Source organism: Sturnira hondurensis, unplaced genomic scaffold (assembly GCF_014824575.4).
Source record: "Sturnira hondurensis isolate 20B ecotype Veracruz unplaced genomic scaffold, ASM1482457v3 Scaffold0000648, whole genome shotgun sequence".
NCBI classification, from domain to species: Eukaryota; Metazoa; Chordata; class Mammalia; order Chiroptera; family Phyllostomidae; genus Sturnira; species Sturnira hondurensis.
Window position 1 is genome coordinate 11,657,390 of NW_028073279.1, and position 21,771 is coordinate 11,679,160.

Genomic DNA, 21,771 nt, shown 5'->3' on the forward strand with positions numbered 1-21,771 from the left:
GAAATGATCATACAGTATTTAATGAAGTCCCCTTCTTCCCTCTTCCCTAATTACTAATTGTCATTCCCTGCAAATAATTCTTTTCAACACTCTTAGCTGTTTCTTCTAGTAACTGCTTCCATATTTCTAAAAAAATCATGCTTTTACTTCTGTTTCTTGACTTTTCAGCTTTAAACATTATCTGGTCATATCCTATTATAGAAGATAAAGATTTACCTCTTATATTTTCCTTTCCTACTACTACTATTTCATGCATCACGATGCTATTGGTTTTATCACTATGAGTTGGAATGTTTACACAAACGTTATTTATATGGCGCCAACTACTCAACTATGATTACAGTTCTCTTTTCCATAGGAGTTTATTTTCCTCAAGGTTAATGATTATCTAATTTTGTTTACTTTTTGATATACTTACCACTAATCCAGCCCCCAAACTCTCCAACAGATCTCAAACTTCCAACTCAGCTAAACAGGAGATAATCTGTCCCTCTGTTCTCCTCCTTAACCCAGAGCCCTCTCTGTCGGGGCCTCCTCTCCTCCGGCTCCCACTTGGACAAGCTGGTCTCTCTGCCGGCTACAGAGCTGTCTTGGGACTTCGATGTTCTTTAGCTTTGGATTCACTTTGCTCTTTCTTATTCTGGTCTTTTGTTGGAGAATATCCTACACTAATGTCTCACACACACCGCTGAAAAAAGCCAGGCGCTGTTTGAATCTCTTGTTCTTTTGCAAGTGGCATATGCTTTTTTTTCCTGGAAAGTTTTGGAATGTTTACAGGTATCATGCTTGTTTTATTTATCCTGTTCACTTATTAAAAGACCTTAAGTTGAATTTATTTTCTTTGTTATTATTCTGTTTTTCTTTTTGTAACTCCTATTGGTTGGATATTGGATCTCCTGAATTAATCTTGCGTTTTATATTCTCCTCTCTCGTTTTCAATCTAGGGCTCACAAGAGAAGTCATTGTTTTCTGAACATTGTCCTAATAAGTAGGACATGCCTCCCTCTTCCACCCAGCAGCCAGGCCCTCTTACAGCAGCGTTTCTGTGCTTGTTTCTTGTGTTCTGCAGGATGCTCTCAAAGGGCCTCCCAAACTACTTTGTAGCCAGGCCCTGATTTAATGTCCCTGATCTCAGACTCTCTTCTGCTCTCCCTACTTGCTGCTGACTCCTAGCCTTTGTCCTCTGTCTTTGTCTCTACTCCTTTCATTCACGGAACCACTATCTACCAAGTACAATGTGGCAGCCAGTGGGATGCTGACATTAAAAACCTGCAGTTGGCTTGATTTACCCTCTCCATTTCCAGCACCGAAGACCCCTGACCATCGGCAGCACATTCCTGTGCCTGCTGGACATCTCTCCACCTGGACGTCCCAAACGATAATGTTCTCTTCTCTCCCAACATACTCCTCCTAAATTTCCTAGAAAACACTACCTCAATCTGCCCATCCTCCTATGCTCTAAAATGTTTGGAACAACTCTTAAGATTTTTTAAAATTTATTGATTTTAGAGAGAGGAAAGGAGAGAGAAACAGAAACATCAGTTTGTTGTTCCACTTATTTATACACTTACTGGTTGATTCTTGTATGTGCCCTGACTGGGGATCGAACCTGCAAACTTGGTGTATCAAGATGATGTTCTAACCAACTGAGCTTGTTGGCCAGGGCTGGAAAAACACTTATTGGGCCCAGAACAAGCCTCACAATTTCCTTTAGTAAAAAAATTCCCTTATATGCTTTTTTATCCTCCATGTTCTCAAAAAAAGTAATTTTTTTAGCAGAGAGTCAGAGTTACCTGATTTTATATATATAAAAAAGACTTTATTGTAACTCCATAGACAAAAGAACCAAACTGACAAACAATCAAACTACAGAAGCAAATATAACTGGAAACATGTAAAATGACCCCTCACAGCCAAATCAGTCTCTGCTGAGCAATCCATAACTGAGAATAAGAAACATCTGACTCTAAGGGCAAGCATATCTACCTCCTTATCACACCTAGAGACAGCAATTTAACTGTGGGGAGGGGGTTCCAGGAGTGCTGGTTGTCTCGTCCACCCTCCTCCCCTTCTGCCCTCTTCAGTCTGTTGACCCAGACCTTGATCTTCCCTGTGCAATCGGCAGTTGCTGACTCCTCTGCACAACCACTGATAGGAAGTCTTTTTCACGTTGTCAGACACAATGATCTGACCTTCCCTACTCTCTGTCAAGGGGCTGGCTCACTTGATAATAAAAATCACCTAGTGACACATCCGCTGTGATCACTGGATTGCTGGTACTCCTGCACACGGTTTTAACTGAAGCAAATATGCTACGCAACTGAAAGGTGTCTGATGCAGGACGTGAGACTTGCCTGGGCTTCGTGTCTAAAGCCTTTGGCAGCACATACGCTGCACACCCACAACTGTGTACGTTGCAACTGTCAACATCCCAAAGGCGTCCCTTAAGCTTTTAATAACACATGTTAAAAAATAACACCAACTAATGTGTTTAACACGAGATCATTTGAAACCAAATGTCATTTTCTTAAAATACAGAAATAAGGAAAACAAGGAACTCATTCAAAAGTATGTTCGTAGCAGCAGTTTGGCTGAATGAAGTGTTAACTCTGCACGGGAGAGCATGAGTTCCTTTTCATTTAAGGTGCTTTTTATAGTTCATGTTACACTTTTACATTCTGTCTTCCCGTCCCTTTGTGAAGAAGGTGGAGCCAAACAAATTATACCGGTGTATGCAAACAGCCACTATACCAGGTTTTGCCGAGAGAAATACCTTTTTGTCTTGACATAGTTATCATTTGAAATAACTTGTAAAAATTGTGTAGCTAAGGGTCCTCAACTACGAGGTTGGAGAGTTGCATGGGTAGGGCTTCTAGGGGTCAGCCTAACTCGAAGGGAAAGCGAGCACAGCAAACAAAAAAGGAAGATTCGCAGGCTGTGACAATGGCAGACGGAGGGAAGGCAGGTAACCTAGTAAGATTCCACTGAAAGTGCAGACGAGGAGGAGGGGGGAGCCGACCCCACAGCCTGTCCACATACTCGGGGACCCAAACCACTGAATAAGTAGGTTGCTGATCACATGAATTCCCCTGAAATACTGACGGTATTTTTATTACACCCTTAGTCCTTGCTGAAAGCCGTGTACTTTTTAAAATGTCTGTGTTGGCACTTTGGTCTGAGATCATTCAGTTGTGAGAGTTAAGCACCACAAACTGGTTCTCCCAGAGGTAATGGCTTTTCAATTCGAACTTTTACTTTAGGGCTAGAATGGTCTGAGGGGCTGGCCAGCCCCCCTCTCTAAGGTATAAAATTGTGGGTTTTATTCTTTTTACGCATAAACCATTTAATACTAATTCTGCAGAGTATGTACGGTGATTATAATCCTACATTTGGGGAAAGTCTTTAAGGAAATGCACTGCCCATATGCTTCCTCTCACTCATCTCTGAGAGATATGTGATATCCATCTCTGAGAGATGTGAAGTGCTGAGACTGTAAGAGGAGGTGATTAACAGCACGCCTCATCTCCACTTCCTGGTATATTTCCCCATGCCTCTCTGGACGATACCCTTGGAGACCACAGCTGATAAGTGCTTGTCTGCCTTAGTTGATGGCTACGATGCAGTGAGCATTTAACAGTGTTGGCAATCCCTTACGGTACAGGAAAAAGAGCATTGTATTTCTCCCGTCTTTTAATGTGAGTGGACGAAACAGCACTTGGGCAGTTCAGTAACAGTTTTTGGGCAGAAGAAAAGAAATCATTTCCTATTCCTTGCAAACTCTGATTCACAAAAGAACACTGGATGCTAAAAGCCTTGTTGATTTATCACGTGAAGCAAAGAGTAATTTTTCTCCCCTTGTTAGGCTTTCACATAATCATGCTCACTGCCTGTATGGGTGGCATTAAAGAATTTCTGAATAAAAATAATAATTTCTTGCTTTCAACCTTCATAATTCACACCAGCGGGCACCCTGCTGGGCGGTGAAGCCTACTGCCAGCGAAGCTCAATCTTCCCCGCACGCCACTTATCTGCCCGGCGCAGCTGCGGGTTCCACTGATGCGGTACCTGCAGGATAATGCGCCCGTAGGCGTTCTTCAGCAGATTAACCACGTCCGAGTGAGACAGCCCATCCAAAGGTTGCCCATTGATGCTGACAATCCGGTCTCCAACCTGGAAGCACAAAGGGGGTAGAAAATCACTATCATTAAGAAAAATTAAATTTGAGAAGAATGCTTAAAATTCTTGGGAAGTCATATTTCCCATTTGTGGCTATTGTGAAGATTCCGTATTTCTACTCTGCGTGCTTGTTCCAGAAGCATGAGAAATTTTTATGGCTTTCCCCAAATACAGGCTAATCAGAGAGACAAGAAGGGGGTCAGATTTGATTATTAAAAGGCACGGCAGGCCACTTTTGTATTTTGGTAATGGTGGTGTTTCATGCATCCATTCGCCAGTAATGGTGGGGTGTACAAATTAACTGTTCAATACAGCTCCAGGGAGAAGGCCAAATATTTTTTGCTTTATTTTTCTACCTAGGTTAAAATTAATGGGCAATGGAAAAAAAGTTACAAGAATGTTGATTCTTTTGGTTGAAGAAAGATTCCAAGGTCAAATCACCCTCAGGTGAAAGTTAACTTCGGGCAGAAGTAGGTGCTGAAAGACGGTACAGGAGGCTTTGTAAGTGAGCGGCCAGTTCTTCTTTCATCAAGAAGCTTTGATACAAACAATAATATTTTTATATGCCCATGGACCTAATGAATTTCAGGTATAAACTTTCCCCAACGCATTCTGTCCTCAGCATAGGTCTCTGTGATGGCTGTTGGAATTCCAACTTTAAAGGAAGTGCCGGCGGCAGCAACTTCCTCTCTGGCCCCACCTTGTGCTGCCCGCGCTTCCCCAGGCCCCGTCTGTTTACTTTAAGCTTCTGTGTGCGTGCAGCCACTCCGTTGGCCTGAATCATGGCAATGAATATTGGGATATCTCCTAAGGGGCTTCCTCTTCCGCCAGCAATACTGATTCCAAGGGCATCACTGAGCTCCTAAAAAAGAAGCAAAACACAGCGCATATTTAATAAAGAGCCACAACCTGACTGTCCTTGGCAGCTGCCGAACAAAACGCTCTGTGATGCAGGAGGTCAGGGTAACACAGGAGTTGAGTGCAGGTCTTTTGGAGTCAGAGGAACTTGTGTTTCCTTCTGTCTTTTTTGAAAAAATATTTTATTTGTTTTCAGACAGAGGGGAAGTGAGGGAGGAGGAGAAGGAGAGAAACATTGATATGAGGGAGGAAAACATCAATTGGTTGCCCTTCATACACACCCCCACTGGGAACCAAACCCACAACCCAGGCATGTGCCTTGACTGGGAATCAAACCTGCGACTGTTTGCTTTGTGGGGTGATGCCCAACCAACCACGCCACACTGGTCAGGGCAGAAAAACCTGTGTTTCAGCACTAGCACTTAATTTGCTGGGGAGTCTTCAGGAAGCTTCCCAACCTTTTAGAGCTTCCATTTCTAGGCGTAAAAATGGGAAGAATCCCACCTACTCCCCAGTGTTGTTTTGAGGGTTAAATGAGATGATACAGTGCAGTCCTGGCCTACAAAAAAGGCTCAATAAAAAGGCAATAGTGGGAGTGAAAAACAAAACAAAACCCTATGCTGTTGCTCACTTTGGTGGCCAATTTTGATGCAGACTTGGCAAGTATGTTCTCATATGGTGTTTATAATCAAACTGCCACACATATCATGCTCTCGGGGGTGTGAACAAACATACTTGGCTCTGAAAGAGCTACATGACTGCTGAAAACAAAGGATGTTAGAGGACACTCACTGTAATGACGGCATAGTTTGGAGAGAGAAGTCAAATGTGATAGGAAACGTTCGCTAAGGTTATTAGGTGAGGCAACACGGTTCCCTCGGACCCTGGTGAAGAGCTCCTGGCTTTAGTCCAGGTCCTTCCCACATGCTATCAGAGGGTTAGCATTTAAAAAATCTCTAACAGAACAAACGGCAAGTTCCAGATTTAGCACAGTGGCATGTGCACACTATAGGATAGCTCTCCTGCTGATGAAAAGAAAGGATATGTCAAGATACAAACAAAACAAAACAAAACACCTGAGGCTTCTGAAAAGTAAAGAAACTAAAAATGTGGTGGAAAGCCAAAACTCGGAGACATGACAGCAGGAATGACCGTCCTGGGTGTTGGCTGGCCATCCTGAGGGCCAGACAAGGGCCAGGAGCTGGGAAGCGGCACACACGGCTACCAGGCTACCATTCCAAGATGCTCCCCTCTTCCCGGTCGGAGAGACCAGGAAAAGGAGTGCCTGGTGGTGGGAGAATAAAGGAAGAAAACTAGAGTAAAGGCAGCTGGAGAAGGGATCCTGTAGCTCTGAGTGAACCCACAGAGTTCTCAGGCTCAATTCTAAGCTACGCACGCATGGAACAGACCCCAACCGGAGAAATGAACCACCACTCACAAAAGGGGAGACGCAATGTATAGTCTCAACCTAACTGGGTGACTGCATCCTGTCTACTCATCGGGTCCAGCATAAAATCCCACGTTACTCGACATACCAAAACCCAGGACAGGGGGGTCACTTTTCCTTTAGTTGTTGAAAATATGTAGCGCAGTTGAAAGCAAACATCATAACATTACTTGGTGGGTTCTCAGATTACATGGATGTTAGCATGCAACAACGAGGGCAGAAATGCTAGCACCGTGGGTGTGCTAAAGGGACCTGTGTGGCCGCAGGGCTTCCACAGATTTAATTAATCACTGAAAAACCTGCACAGCTTAGTGTGCTTGGATTTGACCTCCGTAAAGTTGGGAAAAGGGGAAAGAACAAAAACGACAACAAAAACCACACATGCAAGAACTTAAAAAACTCACGTCCCATACGTGTGAGGCATGATTCTTTACCATTAACAACATGACTAGTGCTGCCATGCCCCGCCTACAGGACAGGACAAAGGCAACGCTGACCTCTTCAGCCACTGGTAGCCTGTGGCTTGTTTCCCAGAGCATTTGTGTCTAGCTTATAGGTTCTGAGTGCATCGACAGGAACGCCCCGGTGCCAAATGGCAAAAACAAGTGCCACGAGGAAGTTTCTTCCTGGACCGTGTGTGGGAAAATGGGGCTGGTAGGACTAGGTCTTTTTATAAAAGCTTTTAAAAACAAGTGGCTCTAATGACTGAGAAAACATAAAGTGGCATTTTATAAATCTTGGAATAAGGAGAAATTTAGGCAATAATTTGCTTTTGTGCAAATCCATCCTGATGTTTCCTGAATTTATCCATAAGGATGCACATGTGGGCACATCAAACCTCCTCATTGTAGGAACAGCTGAGTTGCCACTTGGGCGGAAGGACACTGGGATCACACATGCAGATATAGTAAAGCTATAACCAATAGTGATGGATGCCACTTCCTGGACATTCATGATGCACTGGGTACTATGAAAAATACACTATATGCATTACTTCATTTAATCTATACAACAATATTCACCTTGTGGGGTAAACAGTATTTTCACCCCCATTCTACAGATGAGAAACCAGAGGTTAAGTAACTTGCCAAAGATAATAGGGCTAATAAAGAGTAGAATGCCTTCAAACACAGCTATGAATGACTCCAGAGAACTAAGCGATGCTGGACATAACTCTACTGCAGTTAAATGATAATTACAAGGCCACACTTTTTTTTTTACATTTCTTGAACTCCAAATTTAAGGATCAAAGTGACTAAAATAGAAATCCACTTCCTAATACTCCAGATTTCATGCTGGAGTTTGAAATTCAGGATTCGACAGATGTATGAACAAAAATGCATCTTACGCAATCTTCTCAGGAAGGCAATTTAGCAATATGTATGAAAGCCCTTAACAACAAGTGTGGCTTTTGACTCAACAATTTCATTTCTAGGAGTTAATCCTGGGAAAATCACCCATGACATAGGCAAACCCTGCCCCACCAAAGATATTTTGCTATAAAAGGTAATGAAAGTTTACAAATATGCTCATTGTTTTAAAAGAAGAAGCTGGTTAAGCCCTGGCTGATGTGTCTCAGTTGGTTGGCACATCATCCTGTAAACTGAAAGGTCATGGGTTCAAATCCTATTAGGGCACACAACGGGGGTGCAGGTTTGGACCCTGGCTGGAGTGTGTGCAAGAGGCAACCAATCAATATTCCTGGCTCACATGGATGTTCTCTCCTTCTCCCTTTTGACCTTCTCTCTCTAAAAATAATGAGATTGGGGAAGGTGGTTAAGCAAATCACAGCACATTCATATGATGGAATATTATGTAACCAATAAAAGTCATGCTATATACCAGCTATTTTAAACATTTTCCATCTCATGGCCTATATAAAGTAATTAATAAAATTCTGCAGCACACCAAAAAAATTTTTTTTTCAGATCCGACAAAAAAAAAAAAGACTTCTGGTTAAGATGCCAACTTAGGCAGACATGGCTCATCTCTTTCCACAACCACATCAAAATTACAACTAAAATATAGAACCATCATCACTCAGAACCATCAGAAATCAAGTTGAATGGAAGTCTGACAACTATGGGTACAAAAAACCACATCCATCCAGACAGGTAGGAGGGATGCAGATATAAAACGGGCTGGTCCCTCACCTATGTGTGGTGGATAGAAATTCAGAAGGGATATCTTGGGAGTGAGGAGTCCCAGCCCCATACCAGGACCCCGGCTCAGGGTTCCAGTGCCAGGATATAAATCCCCAAAACTTTGGGTTGCAAAAACCAGCAGGGATTGACTTGGTAGATTGACTTTTGGAGCCCCAAGCAGTGCCTCATAAAGAACCCCCACACAGACTCACCCACTCAGATTCACTCTCTCTGAGCTCCAGCACCAGGGTAGCAGCTTGAAAGGTACAAGTGGCATGCTGGGAGGAACTCAAAAGTTTGGCTTGAAAGCAAGCAGAGGCCATTGTCCCTTTTCTAAACCCTCCTCAAAGAGCCACAGAGCCACAAAGCCAGCAAGCTGGTGCCATATCTGAGACTCCATCAACCTGGCTAACACTGTTTGACCTGCCTTAGAGATCCCCAGAGACTCTGCCCTACCTGACTAATGGGCCCACGTGCACCCAAGCTGCTTCTCCATGTGAATAGCTAGTCTTGGCTCATGCTGCACAACTTTCTAAATTCTCTCAAATCAGCAACAGCTGGCCCTCAGTGAGCCCAAGGCCTGGCAGTACCAGCAGCCAGCCTAGATTCACAGGTTGGCTTTGCCTGGGAATCTCCAAACCCAGCACAACTAGCAGCTATCTAAGTTTGCTTTATAGTTCAGGCATGGTGACCATGGGCAAAACACAGGTGGGGCCTTACCTTCACCTGCACCACCTGGGAAACCCCAGAGCCAGGGTACTCAGTAGACAGTTACAGACCATGTAGGAGCACCACCACCCTCCCCTGAACATCTGATTCTCTATGGAGGGTGGAGGTTTGTGGTTAGTGGTCATAGCCAATCCTTGCAGCTGACTGGTCTGGGTGAATCCTTCCCATTGACCTGCCAACAGCAACCAAGGCTCAACTATAAGAGGAGGGTGTATTCAGCCCACACTAAGGGCGCACTTCCACTACTCAGCTTGGGTAATAGGGGAGGCTGTACCCCTGGACCCTACAGGACACCTACTACATTAGGTCACACTACCAAGACATGGAGTCAAAGCAGCTCTGCCTAATACATAGAAACAAACACAGGGAGGCTGCCAAAATGTGGAGATAAAGAAACACGGCCCAAATGAAAGAATAGATTAAAACTCCAGAAAAAGAGCTAAATGAAGTAGAGATAAGCAATCTATCAGATGCAGAATTCAAAACACTGGTTATAAGAATGCTCAAGGAACTTAGTGAAGTCCTCAATAGAATAAAAAAGATCCAGTCAGAAATGAAGGACATGTTAATTAAAATAAAGAACAATTTACAGAGAAACAAAAGTAGAGTGGGTGAAGCTGAGAATCAAATCATTCATATGGAACATGTGGAAGCAAAACACAACCAATCAGAACAACAAGAAGAGTGAAGATGCCAAAAACTAAGGATAGTATAATCAGCCTCTGGGACAATTTGCATCATAGGGGTGCCAGAAGAGAAAGAACAAGAAATTGGAAAAATACTTGAAAAAATAGTGAGAAAAACTTCCCTAATTTGGTGAAGGAAATAGAGATGCAAATTCAGGAAGCATAGAGAGTCCCAAACAAGATGGATGCAAAGAGGCCCACTCCAGACACTTCTTAATTAAAATGCCAAAGGTTATAGATAAAGAAAGAATCTTGCACTGGCTGGTGCAGCTCAGTGGATTGAGTGCCACTTCGTGAACCTAAAGGTTACGGTTTCAAGTTTGATTCCTGGTCAGGGAATATACCTGGATTGCAGGCCTGGTCCCCGGGTGGGGACATGTGAGAGGCAACTGATGGATCTCTCACACATTGATGATTCTCTCCTTCTCTTTCTCCCTCCCTTTCCCCTCTCTAAAAATAAATAAAATCTTTTTTTAAAAGAAACTATAGTACAATTATATATAAGGAAACCCCCCCAAAAAACCTTGAGGCCAAGTAGTAAATAGGTGAGAGACAGAAAGAGAGAGAGGGGGGGAGGGACAGAGAATTTTAAAAGTAGCAAGAGAAAAGCAGTTAGTTATCTACAGGGTAGTTCCCATAAGACTGTCAGCTGATTTCTCAGAAGAAACTCTGTAGGCAAGAAGAGATTGGCAAGGAATATTCAAAGTCATGAAAAGCAGGGACTTATAGCTAAGATTGCTCTCCCCCGTAAATATATAATTTAGAATCAAAGGGCAGATAAAGAGCTTTTCGGACAAGAAACAACTAAAAGAGTTCATCATCAACAAACCATTATTATATGATATGTTAAAGGACTTATTTAAGAAAAAGATTAAATCTATTAACAATAAAATGGCAAAAATACATATCTATCAACAACTGAATTTAAAAAACTAAGGAAAACAAGAACAGAGTCAGAATCATGGATACAAGAGAGTGTTTTGATGGTTGCTAGATGGGAGGGGGGTGTGGGGGAACAGGGGGAAGTGGTGAGGGGATTAAGAAGTACAAATAGGTAGTTACAGAACAGCCACAGGGATGTAAAGTACAGTACATTTCCTAATGGAGCAGCCAAAGAACTTATATACATGGCTCATGGACAAGGACAATGGTGGGGGGATTACCTGAGGGAGTGGGGGTGCTGGGTGAAGGGAGGCAAAGGTGGAAAAGTCAGGACAACTGTAATAGCATAATCAATAAAATGTAATTTAAAAAATAGGCACAATTTTGATTCATTCACACCAGATGACTATTGTGTCTGCTGTTGTCATTTTTTTTTATTTGACAAGAGGTCAATGCCCCTGACTAAATAGTCAGGTGTTGTATATTTTAAAAATTCTTGCAGCACACTGGTTGAAAATTGTTGCTATACGATGTCAAAAAATATTTATTGGCATGGCTAAAAGTTCTTAAAGTAAAAAAAAGCTACAAGAGTATGTTGAATATGATACCATTTTTTTTTGTTTTGTAAAACTTAAGTACATGCACAAAATATAGTAGATGGGATTTACCAAAAAATTGATGGTGGTCACCTATGTACTTCACTGTGTTTTTCTAAGTCTGTTTAGGTTACACAGATCACATGTTTTTTTTCAATAACTTAAAGGATCACACTAATTCCCCAATCAATTGTATTAAGGAGAAAATGTGCATTTTATGCAAACCCTACACAAATTAGAAAAATAGCAAAGAACTGACTTACCCTGATTATCTCGACGGTCCTTGGTTCTGTATCTGTGCCTATCAATAAAGAAACAACACAATTAAATTTTAAAATTAAGAGATAATATATGCAGGATATAATATTATCTCCTGAAAGTGGTATCATTTTCTAGGCCCGTCAAGAGAGAATACTAAACCAAGAACAGACATTGCACCCTTTCTCAAAATCCACCCCAGCAGCCACTGATCAGCAGTGATGTCTTCCAGTTAAAGAAGTCCTCACTGCTGTCTAGCACAGATGTGGCCATTAGCACTTGGTCAGACAAAGGCTGATGGGCTGCAGCAGTAGCTGCCTGAACTATGGTGATTCAATGGCTTGGAAGGTGAGCCTTTTGCACTTTACTGTACATTTTTCTAACTTAATCAAAGATAACCATCTACCCAAGGAAAGACTGAAAGAGACCCTTGCCCTGTCCCACCCCACTGGTCTATGCACTTCTGACCCTCCTTGAGTGACCGCTAATTTTCTTAATGATTTTACTTTAGGAAACGCTTTAGACATCCGCTTTCCTACTTTTGATATGATTTTCTACTTCAGGAAATGCTTTAGATTTCTGCTTTCCTACTTTTTCACTTTGCGGTAAAGTTAAGGGCACATTGCAAAATGAATGTCTCTGGTTTCACCTCCTTTAGAGCAGGCCTTTCCCAGCACTCGGGGCCTATGTGGCCAAGCACACAGATTTAGAAATATTTTAATTAAAAGTGAAAAGATTGTTTTAAAAAATATTAATGTTTAAAGAAGTGGGTGACAGGAAGGTTTTGCAGGAGGTGTGCCCCAGGAATACCTGAATATTGGGGGGAAGAATCTGAAGCTCTCTTTGCACCCACGAGGTTCTGCAGGCTGCTGATGACAGGAGCCAGGGAGGGGTGCAAGCTACTGGGGCCACCGTGCTGACTCCGCTGAAAGAAAACCCAGAGGTCAGCTGTGCTGAAACACGGGCTTGGTTTGAAAAACTTGCTGACTAATTAGTATTTTAATTACTGATGTAACCATAACCAAGTGATAGAAAATTCTTAAGAAGCGAAACGAGAAAACAAAAAATTATCCATACTTACTCTCCTACCACCCTAACATAATCCCATCTAAGATTTTCTCCATTGTTTTCTTTATTATATGTGCCTTAATATATGGTTTCAATCAAGGAAGAAGATATGCAATAATTTAAGTTTTTCTTGTTCAATATGAAATAAAAAACATTTTCCAAAGTTGTTGCACAATATTTATATATGCTCAGTTAATGGCACTGTGTGTCACTGGAGATTAGAGATAACATTCATTCATTTATCACCCAAATTACACACTCTATTTTGCTTAAAAAAAAAAAAGCATAATAACTGGTTTGATTCCCAGTCCAGCTCATGCCTGGGTTGCAGCCTGGGTTGCCCAGGTCTTCAATAGGAGGTGTGCAAGAGACAACCACACATTGATGTTTCTCTTGTTCTTTCCTTCCCTTCCCCTCTCTCTAAAAATAAATAAATAAAATCTTAAAGAAAAACACATAATCGAACCTTGATTAAGAGACATTTGACCAAATGGAACTCTCAATTATAGGAGAAAGCAGCAAATACCCTGGGAATAGATTGTTCTAGTAATATATTTTTTTTACGGTCTTTCCTAGAGTCCGGAATAACTCAGCTCAATTTGCTAAACCTCCATAATTGCCCTTTTATCCATCTAATTAAATATGTGAGTTCTACAATGTAGAGTTAAGTATGGCTAGTGGCTATTCAATTAAAATCACACACAGAGTGAAGGGCTTTTTCAGTGTACAATACAATGTCACCAATAACAAATAAAGAATTTTTTTCAAATTATCCATATTATATCCAATTGCCTCCAAATTTTAAGCTAAACCTAAGATCACAATTATCATCAGATGAATTATAATTTAAATCACTTCCTTAATTCTATAATGCAAACTGTTTAATATTTTAACACTCTCTTATTAAAAATATTTTATTTATTTATTTTTAGAGGGGAAGGGAAGGAGAGAGGAAGAGAAACATCAATGTATGGTTGCCTCTTGTGCATCCCCTGCTGGGAATTGGCCCCTGCGGGGAACTGGCCTGCAACCCAGGCATGTGCCCTGACTGAGAATAGAACTGTGATCGTCTGGTTCGCAGGCCCGTGCTCAATCCACTGAGCTACACCAGCCAGGGCTTTAACAATCTTTAAATAGGAAAATTTTCAAATATAAAGAAAAGTTAAAGGTAGACATCTGTACACACAACACCTAGATTTCACAATTAATATTCTGCTATGCCCTTTTCACATATCCATTCATCTCTTCATCATTCAACTTGTCTTTTTTAAAAAATTCTTTTCAAAGTAAATGATAAACATTATTAGTATATTTCACAACGGATGATTATAAAGAAGAGTGTTTCATATTTCCCTGAAAGAATGTGATTTAGTTCAATGGTGTTATAATAAATAAATACCCAAACTGAGGAAGTACAACATACAACTTCTGCCTGAAAACAATCTCAAAACAATGTGGTTGCCACGGCCTGTAGAGGTATGGGCTTTGCCTGACAGTGTTTCCTCAGCTATTTGAGGGAAAGGTTTTTCTTCTCCACTACACATTTTCTGGTTGGTCGGAAAAGACATTTTAAATGAATTTTAGTTGAATTCTGACAATCCGCTACCATTGGACCAGCCTGAAAAGACATTTTAAAAAAAGAGGCTTGGTGTTCCCGAGGCTAGAAGAACTCTCTTAATGAAGCCACTTTTTCTAGGCCAAGTTAACTGGTTAAAATTCTCCCTGGCCCTCAAAAGCCTCTATCTCCCTAGCTTATAATTGCCCAGAAAGAAATCTGAGTCAGGTCCTGGGTCTACAGATGAACATGCTTGGGAATGGGATTTTCTTTTTCTCTCTCTGGGTCATGGGCTGATCTTCAACTCATGGAGGATACTTTCCCTTCTTAGCGAGGGATAAGCCTTCTTCCAATCAGCCAACATCAGTGCAAACTCTCACATTAGCTCAGCCATTGTTTTAGGGACAAAGTAAGGATATAATATATTTACCGCTTTTCTTAAGACTGAATGAAACTTCTATCCTTTGAAATGAAAATTCAGTACAAGAAGATCAAAATATTTGATACTTTGTGCCAGGGTTCCAAAATATGACAGTTCATATTTACATAGCACACAAGTGGCAATGGTGGTTTTGTTGACATTTAATGACAGAGCATCTAAGTGTGTCTGTTCTATTTTTAACCTGAGCGTGAGCTTTATCAATCGCTAAGACACACATGTACATTCCTCAATGACAGAAATCCAGTTCCACCCACCTCACCTGTCAGTCCAAACTGCTGTTAAAACACTGCAATTCCTTGTGCCCCTTCTACCTTTGCGTACACTACTCCCTCCATCTGGGATGCCTTCTCCCTCTTTGCAACCTAAGAAACTCCTTTTGCAGTAAGACCCGATGGAACCTCTTCTGTGTAGCTCTTTTGTACACTCCAGAAAGAAACATTTCACCTCCAGTATTGTTCATTCTGCATCCTGACCTCCTATGTGCAATGAGGCTTTAAGGAAATCACTCAACATATGAATCTTCCATTAAGGAAAAGCTGAGGTGACTATTTTGCATCTCAAATTCCCACTGTAACCATTCACTCCTGGAATCCCACTGTAGCACTCTCTCTTACAGTACATGTGCTATTTGCTGCCGACTCCCTAGGCCAGAAGTGGGGGGAAAAAAGTTCTAAACATGATGTTACTGGGTTTGGCTGATTTGAGGATTCTTTTAGACAAGTCAGCTAGGCTGGGATACTATCTGAACAATAGTCTCTTTCTTCGTCCATTTTCTTTTTCTTTTTTTAAAAAAGACTTTATTTATTTTTAGAAAGAGGAGAAGGGAGAAGGAAAGAGAGGGAGAGAAACATCAGTGTCGAGAGATACATTGATTGGTTGTGTCTCATATGCCCCCAACTGGGGTCCTGGCCGGCAACCCAGGCACGTGTCCTGACTGGGAATCGAACCAGCAACCTTTGGGTTGCAGGCTGGCACTCAATCTACTGAGCCACACCAGCCAGGGGTCTTCATCCATTTCTTAACACCACCGAGGCAGAGGAGACAGGAATGGCATTCCAGAAGCACTGGTGTGCTAACCACAAAATCCGAGAGTCTTCCGGACAAAAGCCTTTGACAAGCTTTAGGTCTAAGGCAATCAGGGAGGGGACTAAAAGTCATGCTTTTAACCTCAAAACAAAGGCCCATCTATAACCTGCAAAGGAGACTTTGGGGCAACATGTAGTTTCTATAGTTTTATGATACACCAAATGAGACTTAAAAATATAGTCTACCATTTTGATGTTTTCAGCCATTACAATGAAAAAAATACAGTGAAATATACTTTGTTAAAAAAAGTGGCACTTACATCAGCCTTACAAATAAACATAAGATGTTTGCTAACCCACAAAATGTCACCCATTAAGGCCTCCTTCCCACAGGAGAAACCCTCACATTTCGTTCTCCTAGGGATATACCATTACTTGCCCTCAGCATGTGTGAGTGGCTATTCACAAGTTAACTTTATAGCAATATTTAATTGAATGAATAGAACAATGTTGTGCTAATGAGGGTCAAATTGCCACCAGATGTTGCTTCTTCTTCTTCTTTTTTTTAAAAATAAACACAGCTGTGTGCATGCATGCATAGGCAATACAGAAGTAACTGTGGAGGAGAAAAGTGGTCCTAAGAAAACACTGGCAGGCAATAATGGAGATAAAAGCCTAGGGATTAATGAATTTCCATCCCACCTTTCATTTCTATTTCAAACACGTTAGAAACACTGAACTTGGTACTGTGAATATGCTGTATGTTACACATTACTGTAATACTGTGTATTATAGAGTATTTCTCCATTTACGAAGTGGGGAACTTTCTCAGGGAAGGGTGAGTGAGTCAGTCTGTAGGGAAGCCATCAACAACCTGACTGTTCTGTGACGTCTTCCGTGCGGAGGTCCAGGAACTGGCTCGGAGTCTCCCAATCTCTAGCTGCACAAGCCCCTGTGCACACTTGGGAACACAAGAAAAGAAGTGAAAACAGTAGTATTTATGTTCTAAATTATCATAGCAGAGGCTCCACCCATCTCTACAGCCAAGAATTGTCAATGGGTGATGAAAGCCATAGGAAAAAAGAGAAATTCATTAAAAAAAACAACAAACACACAAATCACAAAAATTTATCAACTCAATGGCATTTTCATCTCATGACTTCATAATTTCTTTAAATGTGTTAAAAGAATTATATTTCAATTCACTTTCCCCCCTCCAAAAATGTATTTGTGAGCAGTGAAATAACTCAGACAAAGTGGTGAGAAAGAAGATTAAAAAAAGGTAGAAGTAATTTACATATACGAATCTTCTTGAGTAATAACTCACAGTTGGCTATATGAAGAAATCAAGATTTTAAAAATAAACAAAATTCCTTGGTCTTTGCAAAAGCTTCCACAGCTATTTGTAAAACAGAATAAAATACAGTTGGGTATAGTTGAATGAAAATGTGTAAGAATTTTTGTTAACTAGTTTCTTCCAGAGGAGGTAGGGGCATGTGGCAGAGACACTCAGAAGTGAGGTGTGAGCTTTGGCATCTCCACAATTGCAGGGAGACACAGCCCGGGAGGTAGGGAAGGCAATCAGGCAGAGCGCTGTGATCGTGGGCATGCCGGGCTACTTTTCATTTTTTTAAAGCTTTTATTTATTTTTCAGAGAGAGGGGAAAGGAAGGAGAAATAGAGGAAGAGAAACATTGATGTGTGGTGGTTCCTCATGCACCCCCAAATGGGGACCTGGCCCCCAACCCAGGCATGTGCCCTGATGGGGAATCGAACCCGTGACCCTTTGGTTCATGGTCCCACGTTCAATCCACTGAATCACACCAGTCAGGGCCCATTCTACTTTTTAATGTCACTTGTGACATGGGAGAATCGGTCTAGACAGTCTTTAACATTCCTTCAGTGGCTGAAAGCTGGATTTGATGAATTCATGGTAATAAGCTCCCTGACATAGTCCTAGAGGGAGAAAGATGAATTCTGTGACTCTAGAAGAACCCACTGCATCAAATGCATTTAGAAGACAATTGTGGAGACTTGGAATTCTCACAATTATGGAAATATAGCTTAAAAATCCCAAAGTAGTGTTTTCTTCACTCCTGCTAATCAGTATAACAGCTTTCTTTTAAAGTTATTCCTGGTTGGTTAAAATGATCAGAGATTAGATTTCTAGTGAAAAGTAGAGTCAGCCTATACCATCTAGCCCATTTTATAAGCACACTAGATTACAGCCACTCCCCCTAGACTTCAATGGTGCAGGTAGGCAGAAAGTAGCCCAGGAACTCACCTTGAGGATGGTGGCCACTGTCTCCTGTGAGGCATTCCTCACGTCCTCCCCATTTACAGATAAGATCTGATCACCCTGAATCAGTCTCCCATCAAGGTCTGCAGCTCCACCTTTCACGATGTCAGAAATAAACACTCCGTTTCCATTTCTGTGAATACCATAAAGTAGTGGGTATTGTCACAACTTGATATTTCTTTATTAAAGCTAAGATTACTGACATTCTCTATAAATTTGCAGAGTCCTAAAACTTGGAAGAACTACAAAGCCATCTCGTCCAATACTATCGACTAATTGCCGAAATGATAAACCTTAGAGTGCTCACTCTTTAAATAGTTTATGCTGCTCATTGTAATAACCACTTTTATTGTCCCAAGGGCCTAATTTCTGTGAGAGGATAATTTTAGTGAAATGAAATGGAAATTCACTTTAAAAAGTGGAGTTCAGTACTCTTAAAGTGTACAGGTGATTATCTGAGAGATCAGTTCAATTATTAGCATCTGACCTATTTGTAGTCTATCACACTCCCCTTTCCGGATGTTATTCTTGAAAGGTTTTAAATATAGTTGTTTGATGAATAAATAATTGGATGTCTCAAAATTCAAGAAGTTAAAAAGGGTGGACCTCGAAGGTTCCCTCTGTTCTCTTGTCCCCAGGTATCCTTTTCATAGGTAACCAGTGTTACCCATTTCTTGGATATCTATCTGCAAGAGACATTCTGTGTATACACAAGCCAACGAATGTGTGCGAATGGATATACACGCACATACATTCTTTTTACCCCCAGTTCTATTTTCTTTAACTTTGCTTTTTTCACTTAATATACTTTGGCAATTGGTCTTTATTGGCACCTGGGGTTTCCTCATTGCTTTTTTATGGCTGCATACTATTCTATGTATGGTCCTTAAATTTGCTTAGCAGTAAACTATGGATCTATGCATAAGTTAGCTACATTCCTTCGCTGTTGCTAACATAGTGCAATGAACAACATAACCACAAGCATATACTTAGGATAAATTCCTAGTTGTGGAATTGCTAGCCAAAGAATTGTGAATTTTGAGAGCTTATATATCTGATCCTTCACAATAGAACTTTTTGTGCAAAGGAACCTAAGTGTTCCTTTAAAAATTGGTATGAAACACTGGTGTTGTATGGTGACTATTTCATCAATCGACTATGAGACAATAAAGTGAAAGCCATGACTTTTAGTGGAATCTCCCATGTACACGTGTGAGCACGACAAGGGGCCACACTTCAACATGGGCTCGGTCAGTTGCTCTGCACCCAGATGTGCACTGATTTTGTTTAAAAACATGAGTCTCAGCTTTTTTGTTTTGTGATGCATTTTCAGAGTGATCGTCTTTTGGTTCTGAAGTAAAAAAAATGAGGTCATGACCACAGTACCTGACACAAAGGCAGTTCTCAAAAATATTAATTAATGTTTTTATTTTAATAACAGCTTGGACTGTTGGAAAAAAGCAGGGCGTTGGTCATCAGAGCTCGATGAGGGCATGTGACATAATACATATAAAATCAACTTGCATTTTTCCTAAATGATGACTGACACCATTTAAAGCCATACTGGCGTGTCACCTGCAAGTTCTACAGTCCCACTGGAATAAATACGCACTAGCTCTCCAGAGCCAGCAAACTTTGGGAGCTGACATTGCAGTTTCAAGATATTACCTCTCTACTTCATTACAAGAGAAATCTGCAAATAGTATCTAAACAATTACTGTAATTCCCATCCCATGAGTAAGCAGCATGGGCTTCGAAAGAAGATCCTGGACATCAGGACCCACCCACATTTTTGATGTGAGCTGTTACTTTGGGGACATAGTTCTTAATAGAAAACTATTGCTATGAAAAATTTATGTGCCCCTCAACTATGTCTGCTCAGCTCGTTTTAGTAACCTGCAACTAGTTTTAGTAACATAGTATGACATTTCCATGGTACTCCAGGCCAGAGTAATTTTCTTAACCCAAGACTGCATCTCTCTCTTGATATTCGCTCCTGCTCTAACCAACCCCTGCAAACCTGAGATCTAAGCGACTCCAAAATGAGGGACCTTGCTGACTATTCTTACTCTTGTAGGGCCCGGACAGTCCTGTAAGAGTAAGTCCCAGAAAAGTAAGGTCTGAATGGTCTGGGTTGATTAGGTGTAGAGTGTTCTCTTGATGCGACATTTTTTGGGGGGAGGGTAAGAGCTTGCTCAGAAATATGACCTATGCCATTTAAATATTCATAAATATGTTAATTTTATAAATTATATTATTATACTAGCCCTTATCTTCCAGTGCTTATAGGCATTAGTCCCTAGAACCCTGAAGGGAAAAACTCAACCATTCTGACTTGCACGGCAATTTTTTTTACCGTTTTCCAACGATGCTCAGGCCCAGTCCTCGGCCGACCTTCTTCTGCAGATCTATAGGGAAAACCTCCAAGTTCTCCTCATCCCTGTAGTGTGTCTCGTCTCTAAACACCACCAGTCGCACCTTCGCGGGGGTCTGTCTCAGGGCGGTGATGGCTTCTTCGTGGCTGGCACTCCTCAGGTCAACCCCATTAACCTGGAACGACAGGCGTCTGAGATGGGCTGTTGATAGCAGAGGCCTTTCTCCTGCTCTGTCTGGTGTCTCTTGTTCCTGATCCAACCAGTGAATAACCTCTAGAAATTCCCAGACATTCTCAAAGCACACAGATAGTGACCACACACAGTTGTAGCTGCTTCAGATATAAAGGAGGTGACACTTACACTCCCCCACCAAAATAAGCATAGCGGGTGGGTTAGTACACACGGTAGTACAGTTTCGCCCAGCTGTGAACTTTACTACGGAGTCAATATGAGAGAGAGAGAGAGAGAGAGAGAGAGAGAGAGAGAGAGAGAGAGGGAAAGAGAGAGAAAAGGGACTAACTGGCTCATTTAATTGAGGTCAAAAGGGAAATAAATATTAGTGTTTGGTCGGCATTTTTAGACTCATTTCATTTACTGAATATGACATCCTCACTTTTAATTGCCGACATCACAAGTACTTCAGAACAGGCTGGAGGAAATGAGGAACGAGTATTTCCAAGACTGCCAAAGATGCCCTGACGCTCCCTCACTGCAGTCGGGGTCCGAGTGAGCACAGACAGGACCCTGTGTGAGACAGCAAACTGTCCCAGAAACAGGACTGCATCGAGCCAGGGCGCTGCATCTGAAAAGGCGTGTGGATCTGGGTGCATCACGGAGCCTCCATTTCTTTGTCTGTCAAATGGAGATCACAGCCAGCTTACTTATTTTTATGTAATAAATACTTGTGTACTAGTCCTTTGTAAATATTGACTTTTTTAATCTTTATACTAACTTTCTGAAATAAATATTATCATATTACAAATGAGGAGACTAAGGGCATGGAAAGGCTAAGTGATTTGACCAAGGCTGCAGAACGAGCAGGTGGAGGAGCCAAGATTTGAACCGGACTACCTCTCCAGACTATCTTTTTAGTTTCTTTACCATGCTGCCTCAAAATATACTTTTAGAATGGATTGTTGGAGCCCCTGACACAGAAAAAGCCAAGGACTGATGAGGGTTAGCGAATCTGACACATGGGAGGAATTGGGGGGCAGAGAAGCCCAGGACTCAAA

General features: G+C 41.5%; 1 protein-coding gene across 5 annotated transcripts in view; it reads right to left on the reverse strand.

The window, feature by feature from the left end:
• The window catches only part of PATJ (PATJ crumbs cell polarity complex component), a 330,197-nt gene that overhangs the window by 20,246 nt on the left and 288,180 nt on the right, over positions 1-21,771 (reverse strand). For 4 of the 5 annotated variants that reach the window (XM_037043706.1, XM_037043682.1, XM_037043715.1 and 1 more), the window contains exons 36-42: positions 20,521-20,714; positions 18,150-18,297; positions 16,741-16,827; positions 12,587-12,701; positions 11,782-11,819; positions 4,916-5,038; positions 4,066-4,170 (exon numbers count right to left, since the gene is read on the reverse strand). In XM_037043706.1, coding sequence (XP_036899601.1) covers positions 4,066-4,170; positions 4,916-5,038; positions 11,782-11,819; positions 12,587-12,701; positions 16,741-16,827; positions 18,150-18,297; positions 20,521-20,714 — 810 coding nt within the window. The remainder of the gene's footprint in view (positions 1-4,065; positions 4,171-4,915; positions 5,039-11,781; positions 11,820-12,586; positions 12,702-16,740; positions 16,828-18,149; positions 18,298-20,520; positions 20,715-21,771) is intronic. The other variant, XM_037043696.1, reaches the window with a different exon arrangement.